Raw genomic sequence first — 12,500 nt, 5'->3', positions numbered from 1 at the left:
CAAGCCTCCCAGACATCAATTAAACCTATTTTATCATTATACAAACAGGCATTAAAGATATTGGATCAGAAACCAATAAGGTGGCACCACTGCATCATAGTAAAGAAATATAATCTCTTGAGCTTTGAGAATTTTATGAAGTTCTCTTCTCTTAAACTAATTTTTAAATGTGCAAATAATCTTGCTCCTGCTGTATTATGTCCTTTTGTAACAAAAATAAGTACAAGAAGGGTGGCCACCAGAGGAGCAGTGAACGGCAACTGCATAGCAGAGGTGCGCAAAACTTCTTTTGGCCAGTCGAGTTTCTCAGTTATTGGAACTCAAATGTGGAACAATTTACCAACTATAATAAAAACACAAACTGAGTTTAAAACATTTAACAGACAACTGAAACACTGGCTGAAGGAAAACCAAAAATGTAATCACGACAACACACAATAGATAACACACATACATGCACACACAGCATATATAGGTCACACTCATCATATTGTTTCTTCTTTCTGCACAAGGTTTTAATGTTATAGGAAGTATGTTTTAAGATAGCATATATGTGTATAATTGTATACTGTAGGCCTATATATTGTTTAATTGTATAATTGTATATTTTAGGTGACTTACCGTATATATTTTATTAGAATAGGTAGCCTGATCAGGGACTGAGGTTGCAAATTAGCTATCTAGCTACAAACCTTTTATGTATTCACATCTGCAAGTTGTGTCATGGCCTTGCCATGTCATGTTTGTAATAATGTGCACTGCTTTGTCCCTGCTAAATAAACTACAAAAAAAAAAAATATATATACAATACACTATTGCCTTTAAGAATGAATTGCCTGGGTTGAACAATATTTATTTACAATTAAATGAACACATTTAAAATCAAAACGTATTAGCAAGACTGTTGAACAGAGTCAGATATCTTTCTGCTCGAGCTGTAGCTTCTTTTCCCTTCTTCTCCTCTCTTGCCACTGCCTTTCTCTCCCTCTCTCTTCCTTCTCTGCCTGTCCTTTTAAGAACTCCAGCAGATTATTGTTCCTGGTCCTCTTTCTTTGAGGCTGTTCTGCCCTGGCTTCCTCTGCAGAAGAGGCAGAGGCCGGTGTGTGACCACACCACCTGTAGTGGAGGTCAAGTTTACTGCACCTACCTCCATGTGACTGAACCACTGCCAGGAGGCACAGTCACACCTCTGCCCCTTTGCCTGTGGGGGGGTCCCCAAGCTCCTGAAAATAGGGTATTCATCACTACACTGTGAAACTGATTGTTTGAATGTATTCATAATAAAGTACACTTTGTTTAAAGGGCCACTGCATCTGTGTTAGGTTTCATATATGGCCTGGCAAACGAAAGTAGTTTCTTTAAAGGTCACATATTATAATCCTTTTCAACAAGTTAATATAGGTCTCTGAGGTCCCCAAAACATCGAAGTTGTTTTCTGAAAATAACACTAGCATGGCTATACTCAGTGCACCGCTCTGTTCTCACTCGTTATCTTAAGGAAGGCTCTCTCAGTAATACAGAGCAGAGCAACAGGCAGCTTACCTTGTATTTGTCCTTCAGTTTGTTCCACTTCTTTTTAGCTTGTTTGGCAGTTATTGCCAGGCCAGAAGTGGTTACAAATCTTATCTGGTTCGAACCCCTCTTCAGCCAGCATGCCGAGGTGTCCCTGAGCGAGACATCTAACCCCCAGTTGCTCCCGGGCGCTTCTTAGCAGCCCACTGCTCCTCCGGGATGGTCAAATGCAGAGAATTGTAATTTCCCCATTGTGGGACTAATAAAGGCTTAATTATTATTATTATTATTATTATTATTATTATTAAAGTCCCTGGAAAAAAACAAAAACATAAACAAAGAGTGACACAGAGTGACACACTGCCACTTCAATAAGATATGAATCATGATGGATGGAGACAGCACAAAGCTGACCCAGTCACACAGGCAATGATACAAGCACTCAAATCAATACTCACTCACATCCATTTTTGGAGGGATTTCGCCTGCCGGTGAAGAGGCTCTCGTTGGCCGCCCACCAGGCAATGACGGCCCGGGTTTCCTCAGTTGTCCCTTGAATTAAGTATTGCTTTAATGTTTAATGTTTATTGCACAATAATAGCAATTATAACAAGTGTGTATAACAGGGAATAAAGACAAGCAAAACAAATCGGTCTAAAGCACAAAGGCAGGGCTCTAACTTGGTGCAAAGTTAAAGTTGAACAATATATATGTAAAGTTATGAAACTTAACTTTGCCCTCTGGAACTAATAATAGATGTAAACTCAGAGAGCAAAGATTGCTCGTTAGATATCCCCAAACGAGTTATAGCTCATGTATCTCATGTTTAACCACAGAGACACCAGAGCGGCACATCTGGAGAGGCCTAGCCGGGACCAGGCTGCTGTCAGCGCTTTGAAACAGCCTTATCTCGGCAAGGCATTCGAAAATTATAATTTACAGTTGTGAGTTGTCTCCGCCATTGTTGTCTCTTTTTTGCAGTTGGTGCGAAATGCATTCTGGGATACTTGGTTGTCCAAAGTCCACACAAGTCTCCTCCGATGCCTCCTCGATATAACGGGCGGAGCGAGGACACATCCGGGTATCTGGACCGTACCTGTCTGGATGAACTTGTGTATTGGAACAGAACCTGGGCCGCTAGATGACGTTTCACACGTTCAGGAGGACACAAGTACAGAGAAGTTCACTGACTGAGAAACAGCCAAAGTGTTTTCTTGTAAAGAGGTTCAGATGTGAAGTGGACCCTGGTACCTTCTGTAACGTGACGGACCAACATGTCCGGAGTCACAAACATGTTCTTCACAAGGGTTCTACTGAGCCCTCCTTTGTTTGCTTCATCAACCATTTCACATCTAACATGTTCTAAGTAGAACAGCAGAAGGAATTGTGGGTAAATATCTCTGTTGTTGTTTCTTCTCGAGGCCTCGTGATCAGACGGTTTATTTCTATATTTCTACACATCGGTTCATATAAAGCCTCTTATTACAGGACCCATGAGGAGGATACTAGGTTTGTTGGAGATGAGTCAGTCCTGATAGGAATTGATCACCACGCAGTGCATGCTGGGTAGATTTGTGTCCGACTTGATCCCGACTTGCTCGGAAGTCATGAACACGTGTCCTTTACTCTGATAGGCTCTCCTTTACTCTGATAGGGTGTCCTTTACTCTGATAGGGTGTCCTTTACTCTGATAGGCTCTCCTTTACTCTGATAGGGTGTCCTTTACTCTGATAGGGTGTCCTTTACTCTGATAGGGTGTCCTTTACTCTGATAGGGTGTCCTTTACTCTGATAGGCTCTCCTTTACTCTGATAGGGTGTCCTTTACTCTGATAGGGTGTCCTTTACTCTGATAGGGTGTCCTTTACTCTGATAGGGTGTCCTTTACTCTGATTGGGTAATATATATATCTATATACGTATATAGATATATATATATATACATATAGGTATATATATGTATATATATATATATCTATATACGTATATAGATCTATATACCTATATGTATATATATATCTATATATATGTATCTATATATCTATATACACATATAGATATATATATATATACATATATGTATATATATATCTGATATATATATATATACATATATGTATATATATATATATATCTATATATATATATCTATATACATATAGGTATATATATATATATATATATATCTATATCTATATATGTATATAGATATATATCAATGAGTGATGATGTGCTGATCAATGATTGGACGGAGGCTTTCAGCTCTGCTCTCACTGTTTCCTCTACAGATGAAGGGAGAGCGTCTCTGATAGCTGTGTGAAGCTTGGTAAAGAAGCCTTGCTGCTGTGTGAAGCTTGGTAAAGAAGCCTTGCTGCTGTGTGAAGCTTGGTAAAGAAGCCTTGCTGCTGTGTGAAGCTTGGTAAAGAAGCCTTGCTGCTGTGTGAAGCTTGGTAAAGAAGCCTTGCTGCTGTGTGAAGCTTGGTAAAGAAGCCTTGCTGCTGTGTGAAGCTTGGTAAAGAAGCCTTGCTGCTGTGTGAAGCTTGGTAAAGAAGCCTTGCTGCTGTGTGAAGCTTGGTAAAGAAGCCTTGCTGCTGTGTGAAGCTTGGTAAAGAAGCCTTGCTGCTGTGTGAAGCTTGGTAAAGAAGCCTTGCTGCTGTGTGAAGCTTGGTAAAGAAGCCTTGCTGCTGTGTGAAGCTTGGTAAAGAAGCCTTGCTGCTGTGTGAAGCTTGGTAAAGAAGCCTTGCTGCTGTGTGAAGCTTGGTAAAGAAGCCTTCCGCAAACTAAACACACGGCTTCACCTCCGACGTCAGTCAATAAATAACGATCAGTCCGTCTGTAGTTGAGCCCTGCAGGTCTACCTGTCTGTCTGTCTGTCTGTCTGTCTGTCTGTCTGTCTGTCTACCTGTCTGTCTGTCTGTCTGTCTGTCTGTCTGTCTGTCTGTCTGTCTGTCTGTCTGTCTGTCTGTCTACCTGTCTGTCTGTCTACCTGTCTGTCTGTCTGTCTACCTGTCTGTCTTTAGTGGACATGTCTGAGGGCTAAAGTCGTCTCGTGAGTTGTGACTGCATCTTGTGAGTTTATTTGATTTACGTTTTGCGTCATTACGTGAATAAAACACTTCAAAATAAAAGCACTGCAGCTTTAGTCCATGCAAGAGGTAAAATTACAAAATATCTTTATTTTGTAATTTCCAATCAACCTCACAGGGCCAGTCAGGACCAACCAGAGGGCCACATGTGGGTTAGGGTTAGGGCCACACGATGCCCAGGTCTGCTCTACCCTGTTTAAGCTGAATGATCACAGTATGATTAACATTTAGATTAAAGTAAAGTTAGAAACATTCTAAACAGTAAATTGTATAAGTTGTAATGCCGTCTCATCTAATAATGGGTTATGATATTATATATATAAATACGTTAGCTAGGGTTCGGGTTAGGGCCGGTGTCGCGTTGAAGCATTTCTTTGTGCAACAAACAGAAAATGACCACGTGTGGCTCCTTAGAACTCTTTGACAACTGCAGCTGGTTGCTAGGAGACGGGAGCGGGAAAAGGGCGGGAAAGGCTTGTGAGGCAAACAGGAACTCCTCTGTGGACCAGACCGCCTCATCTCGGGGAGCGCTGGTGGAGACGCAGACAATGAGAGAGTATTTTAAACACTTTACAGGTGCATAAGATAAACTTTATTCATCTTTTAACAGATACATTTAAATATTGATCTCAGCTTTATTGATCAGGTCTTTATTGAGCACAAAGAGCGTCTCAGTGGTTTCTACTATAAATAAATAACCCATTCACTCCCTTTGGTTTCACCTTTTGAGTCAACCTTCTGAAGTGTCCTTGAGCAAGGCACTGAGGGCTGACCTTTGACCTTCATGTGGACAGGAAGTGGTGTCAACTCTCCAGTGTTCTTTGAGTTAAAGCATGTTCATCAGTGAGCTTCAGAGGAGTCAGGCTAGCTGCTTCCCTCTGCTTCCAGTCTTTATGCTAAGCTAGGCTAACAGCAGCGATGTGCTGAACACCTCACTCAGAACCTACATTCATGATTTCTATGTTGTATGTGTCTCTGGTGACATTCATCTCCAAACAGAAGGAACATCACTCTGCTTCATCGCTCATCTTCATCCTTCAGTCACCAGAAATCTGATTTCAGCTCAAAGAAGTTACTCTTCAGATGAGAAAGTCAATATTTAGATTCCCACTATGTGTTCAGTTTAGGCCGGTTAGGGGAGGAAACAATAAAACCTTCAGAGGAGGAAGGCTCTGCAGGTTCAACCGGATACCAGGATTCACACCGTCGACCTCTGACCTGCTCACAGAGCTGAAGAGACCAAGAACTGACGAAAACCTGAAAACCACAAGAAGGAAGACACGGTGTTAAGACGAATGTGGTTCTCCTCTGGTGGTTCTCCTCAGATGGTTCTCCTCAGATGGTTCTCCTCTGGTGGTTCTCCTCAGATGGTTCTCCTCTGGTGGTTCTCCTCAGATGGTTCTCCTCTGGTTCTCCTCTGCAGACCCTCTCCGTCAGACCTCGGTGTCTGAAGATCCGGTCTGAGCCTCGTGTTTCTTCATGTGCTTGCTGAAGATCCGGGCTCCGCTCAGGTTCTTCTTGCAGACGGTGCAGAAGTAGGGCCGGGTGTCGGAGTGCATGTCCACGTGGTAGCTGAGCTCCAGGGCGCGGCTGAAGCTCCTGCTGCAGAGCGGACACTGGTATCGGACTCCCGAGTGCGTCCGCTGGTGGCTCTTTAAGGAGCTCTGCTGTTTGAAGGTCTTGCTGCAGACGGAGCACTGGAACGGCCGGGCGTCGGTGTGAACCCGCTGGTGCCGGCGCAGGGCGCTGGAGAAGGTGAAGCTCTTGTTGCAGTCGGTGCAGGTGTAGGGTTTCTCCCCGGTGTGGATCCTCAGGTGCTCCGTCATGTGGACATGCTGGGTGAAGCTCTTCTTGCAGGTGGGGCACTGGAACGGACGCTCGCCGGAGTGGATCCTCAGGTGTTTCTGCAGCGACGACGCCTTGAAGCAGTCACGACCACAAACCGGACAGCAGTGCTTCCTTTTCCCATCGCCGCTGCTGTCGGCCTCCACCTCTGAGCCGCCATCTTGTTCTGTCAGAGACACATGGACAGACCTGTCAATCAGTGTGTAGCCCCGCCCCAAAGCATCCCCTGCTTTATGGTCTGTTTGACTCTAAATGGAGCATCATTTACTAAATGAACATCATGCTGTATTGAAGAAGACTTGAAACTAGAGATTGAGACCATAAACTCATGTTTACAATGTTTACTGAGGGAATAAATCAAGAGAGAAGTAGAGTCATTTTCTCATAGACTTCTATACAACCAGAGGAGTCGCCCCCTGGTGGACAGCAGAGAGAATGCAGCTTTAACACAGGAAGCTCTGACTTCATGTTTGTCTACAGAGACGAGAGGACAGGACATGTTGACCTGAAACACTGGACATAGAAAACTATTAATTAATAATACAATGATTAATTAATAATACAATGATTAATTAATAATACAATGATTAATTAATAATACAATGATTAATTAATAACGTTAGCTAACAGGTGTCACCTATTATTATTATTATGTAAATGAGACCAAAGGATATAAATCAAGTGTGTTATTATTATTATTTATTAGAACTACATTGACTCAAAAGCGACCAGAGCAGAAGGTATCAGTCTGCTTCTTTAATGTTACTAAAACTGTAGTCTGATATAATAACAGATATAATGATTGATATAATAACTGATACAATGACTGATATAATAAATGTGGTGAAGTGGTCAATTAATCAGATCAGTATTACCGCTCAGCGGTCTCCAGTCCTCTTCCTCTCCATCAGAGTTTATCAAACCGCTGACGTCTCCTTCCTCCTCCTCAGCCTTCAGCGAGACGTCCTGGTCACCGTGGTTACCAGGTAGAGAGACGTCCTGGTCACCGTGGTTACCAGGTAGCGGTCTGGTAGGAAGGTCCTCTGAGTCCTGAGAGATTAGACAGAAGACCAGAAGATCTTTACTCAGCTCCTCCTCCTCTGGTGATGATGATGATGATTATTCGTATTAGTCTGTTGCACTTGTTGTTTTCATAGTAATCTGCCTCTGCACTGTACTTTTGCTCTGGTTTATGCTTTAAGATGCTTGTTTAAGAAAGGAGATGCACTTATGACTTCTGGTGACTAGTAGTTCTCTTGAATACCTATGTTGAAGACACTTCCTGTAAGTCGCTTTGGATAAAAGCGTCTGCTACATGACTGTAATGTAATGTAATGTAATGTAATGTAATGTAATGTAATGATGATGAATCACATGTCTCACCTTCCCGTTCAGAACTTCCTCCTCCTCGTCCTCCTCAGTCTTTATGTTGAGCCAGAACTCCTGAAACAGAGATTATCATTCTTTTACATTTGTGATGTCTTCATCAGACGGGATTATGAATATTATTAATAAACTAGAAAATTTCGCAAGAAATGTTGACTGTGTGGCTGCTACTGCCCGAAGACGTTACATATATTAACAGTTCTGAGACAGCTGTATCAATGGGGTTCATTTAGGGTTAGTGTGGGGTTCATTTGAAAAAAATAAATCCAATCGCATAAATAATATTATCAACAGAGAGAAAAGACTCTGCCGAACACGTTGATGTCATTTTATGTTGATATGTTTTATGTGTGTGTGTGTTAGAAGCCAGTCACTACAGATATGAATTAAAGCAGTGAGCAGCACGTTATCAACCCTCAGTGCATTCAATTCCGTGAAATCACAGGAAACACTTAAATGTCAGCAGCCATTTTGTATAGTTCAGCCTCAGGAACAGTAATCTATGAGCCTGAACTACACACGTAGTGAGCTAAGTACTCAGTGAATGAGAGTCAACAGCAGCTCCCCCAAGACGAGAAGTCAAAGAGGTCAAAAGAGGCTGAAGAGCAGCAGATTCATTGGGTAAAAGGTTCATCCAATCAGAGTAAACTTCAATTTTGAATAAAAACTACTGCTTTCAATGATGGGGCGAAATACACACACACACACACACACACACACACACACACACACACACACACACACACACACACACACACACACACACACACACACACACACACACACACACACACACACACACACACACACACACACACACACACACACACACACACACACGTTCATGAAGGCCGCCTTTCTCACAGAGTTAAATCCCAATAAACAATCTTATATGTCAGCCATCTTGTCCTGCTTAACCAAGACTATCACCATGCTAGCATCAAAGACTTCAGTTGGTTGGTTTAATTAAATATAATGTGGAGCCATGTTTAAAGCTATGTTTGTATGTGTTGTATCTGTTGTATGTGTTTAAAATGTGACCATGAGGGTGAGTTTGGGGTACTTTTGAAAAAATATTTCAGTCCAGTCGCCAAAATAATACACAATAATAACAGTGTGTGTGTGCGCTCATGCTTCTCTGTGCGTGTCACTGGTTGCCATGGTGAGGGAGACCTGGGTGGACTCATTAAGAGAGGGGAGAGCAGACACTGATTTTGAACAAAAATAGCTGTCAAACTCCTCCCTGCAATCCTAAAACCATAAGTCCAGTGGACAATATATTGATATCTTCTGAAAGCTCAGACTCTGACAAATGCAGAGATGTACTTTTTATGTTTGTTGTTTTAAAAAGTATGAGCTTCAGAGCAGATTAGAAAACTGTAACTATCTGCTTTCTTTGAGAAATTGTCGTCAGAATTAACATGGAGTCTAATGGAGCAGTTGGTTGGAGTTCATGTTGCTTTCAGGCTCAGTCAAATGTGTGAGACTGTGGGATTCCATAGTGTTATGGCTGCGACCAGCTCATTGTTTCCTACGTTTTTTTTCACAAAATGGTTTATGAAGAGTGAAAATTGTGGAGATAGGAGCAAGTGGTTTGGAAAAATGACAGAAGATTTTACAGCTCATCTCCACTCTGGCGATGACATAACGCACTCTAGGTCTGAACATTCCATCCAATACACACCCATTGTAAAACCTGAAAAAGGCTTACATTTTCCTGAAACTTAAGCTCTGATGTCATGAAATCTGTGCTAGCTATCAAAATGCCCATTTGGCCCAATATAGTCCAGAGTTTTGTTAATGTTTTAAACTTCGAATAATTGTTCTACGTTAAAGTATGACGAGTCAGTCTGGGCCCAAAGTTGAGTGTTTTTAAGCTCTCTCCACGCCCAAAACGCATTCATCTCTATGGGGAAATTTCTCTCTGTTTTTCCCGGTTCCCTTGGAAACTGCTGGCCAAATCTCTGAGAAAAGTCATAGCACACGAGGCCGCACGTTTTGATGTATTTTGGCACGTGCTTGCAACGCTGTGGGACGAGTTACGCGGCAAACTTTTGTACGGAAGAAGGACAATAAGAAGATTAATAGGTATGATTATTAAGATTAAGCCCGCAGGATTATATACTTTGTGATATACAGCCTTGTTGCTACACAGCCACACAGAACTAAATTAATTCCAGTCTGACCAGAATAAAACGTGAAGGTTTCTAAACTCACTTTGCCAGCTGCTCCTCCAGCTGCTCCTCCAGCTGCTCCTCCAATGAGCGGGTCATTGCCCTCAGCGTGTGTCTGCAGGTGCTTCCGGAGCAGGCCGGGCCGGTTGAAGCTCTTGCTGCAGAGCGAACAGCGATGAGGCTTCTGTCCTGTGTGGAGCCTCACGTGGTCCCTGATGGAGGAGGCTGTGGAGAACACCTTGTCGCAGAAGGAGCAGGGGTAGAGGTTCCCCTCTGCGTGGGTCTTCTGGTGGCCGGCGTACCCCGTCCTGGAGGCGAAGCTCTTGGGACACAGCGGGCAGCAGAAGGGCCTCTCTCCGGTGTGCGTCCGCTCATGTTGGACTAGATGCCGCCGCTGAAAGAAGCCGCGGCCGCACGCCGAGCAGATGTGGGGCTTCTCGGCGGCGTGCCGTAGCCGGTGCCTGCGCAGGCAGCCCGGCTGGGCGTAGCTCGCCCCGCAGTCCGGGCAGCAGTACGGCTTCTCGCCAGTGTGAACCCGCTGGTGCGTCGCCACGTTGACCTTCTTGGTGAAGCATTTACCGCACACAGAGCAGCTGTACGGTTTGACGCCAGAGTGCGTGTTCATGTGGTCGGCCAGCCGAGACGGGCGGGAAAACAACCGGCCGCATTCCAAACAGCTATGACGCAGTTTATACTGACGGCTGATCCGTTTCGGTGCTGCTCCTCCTGCAGACAACGACACGGGCGTTAATCTAACCCAAATAGAAAGAACAGAAACATGCTACATTTATCTGAGCAATATCATCAATATGATTATTGATAGGATTATTGATAGGATGTGGACATATCATCAATATGATTATTGATAGGATTATTGATAGGATGTGGACATATCATCAATATGATTATTGATAGGATGTGGCCATATCATCAATATGATTATTGATAGGATGTGGACATATCATCAATATGATTATTGATAGGATGTGGACATATCATATATGATATTGATAGGATGTGGACATATCATCAATATGATTATTGATAGGATGTGGACATATCATCAATATGATTATTGATAGGATGTGGACATATCATCAATATGATTATTGATAGGATGTGGACATATCATCAATATGATTATTTGATGTGGACATATCATCAATATGATTATTGATAGGATGTGGACATATCATCAATATGATTATTGATAGGATGTGGCCATATCATCAATATGATTATTGATAGGATGTGGACATATCATCAATATGATTATTGATAGGATGTGGACATATCATCAATATGATTATTGATAGGATGTGGACATATAATATTACTCCTGGTTTCATTTGATCAAAGAGTAAAGAAATTGTTGCCATGGGAACTGTGTTTTTTTTTTGCATGCAGCAATGAGTTGACCTCTGACCTTCAGCAGGACGCCGAGGACACTCCTCCTCCTCCTCCTCCTCCTCCTCCTCACTTTGGTCTATTTCCACTTTCACCGAATTCATCTCCTCATGGTCTGCTCCTTCTCTGAGCCTGTGAGACCAGACAGAGGACACAACTATTATTATAAAATCATTATTATTATAACATTATTATAACATCATTATTATTATAACATCATTATTATTATAACATAATTATTATAACATCATTATTATTATTATAACATTATTATTATAAAATCATTATTATTATAACATTATTATAACATCATTATTATTATTATAACATCATTATTATAACATCATTATTATTATTATAACATCATTATTATTATAACATCATTATTATAACATCATTATTATTATTATAACATTATTATTATAACATTATTATTATAACATCATTATTATTATTATAACATTATTATAACATCATTATTATTATTATTATAACATCATTATTATTATTATAACATTATTATTATAACATTATTATTATAACATCATTATTATAACATCATTATTATTATTATAACATTATTATAACATCATTATTATTATTATAACATCATTATTATTATAACATTATTATTATTATAACATCATTATTATAACATATTATTATAACATCATTATTATTATTATAACATCATTATTATTATTATAACATTATTATTATTATAACATTATTATAACATCATTATTATTATTATAACATCATTATTATTATAACATTATTATTATTATAACATTATTATTATAACATCATTATTATAACATCATTATTATAACATCATTATTATTATAACATTATTATTATTATAACATTATTATTATAACATCATTATTATAACATTATTATTATTGTAACATTATTATTATTATAACATTATTATTATAACATCATGTTTTTTGTGTAACTGTCTTAGTAGAGTAGAAAGTACTCTAGTGAAGTACAAGTACCTCTACTGATCAATGTGATCATTGATCATTGATCACATTGATCACAATGATCACAATGATCACATTGTGATCAATGTGATCATTGTGAT

At 40.6% G+C, this 12,500-nt stretch overlaps 1 protein-coding gene across 2 annotated transcripts in view; it reads right to left on the bottom strand.

The window, feature by feature from the left end:
- Positions 1-5,946: 5,946 nt before the first annotated feature.
- Positions 5,947-12,500, bottom strand: part of LOC129109718 (zinc finger protein 771-like) — a 7,071-nt gene continuing 517 nt past the window's right edge. The window contains exons 2-6 of one of the 2 annotated variants that reach the window (XM_054621839.1): positions 11,427-11,539; positions 10,044-10,726; positions 7,824-7,883; positions 7,316-7,490; positions 5,947-6,606 (exon numbers count right to left, since the gene is read on the bottom strand). In XM_054621839.1, coding sequence (XP_054477814.1) covers positions 6,029-6,606; positions 7,316-7,490; positions 7,824-7,883; positions 10,044-10,726; positions 11,427-11,511 — 1,581 coding nt within the window. In that variant the 5' untranslated portion in view covers positions 11,512-11,539 and the 3' untranslated portion in view covers positions 5,947-6,028. Of the gene's footprint in view, positions 6,607-7,315; positions 7,491-7,823; positions 7,884-10,043; positions 10,753-11,426; positions 11,540-12,500 lie in introns of those variants that run through there. The other variant, XM_054621840.1, reaches the window with a different exon arrangement.

Source organism: Anoplopoma fimbria, chromosome 20 (assembly GCF_027596085.1).
Source record: "Anoplopoma fimbria isolate UVic2021 breed Golden Eagle Sablefish chromosome 20, Afim_UVic_2022, whole genome shotgun sequence".
Taxonomy (NCBI): domain Eukaryota; kingdom Metazoa; phylum Chordata; class Actinopteri; order Perciformes; family Anoplopomatidae; genus Anoplopoma; species Anoplopoma fimbria.
The sequence above is the reverse complement of the archived record's forward strand: the minus strand, read 5'-3'. Positions and strand labels throughout refer to the sequence as shown.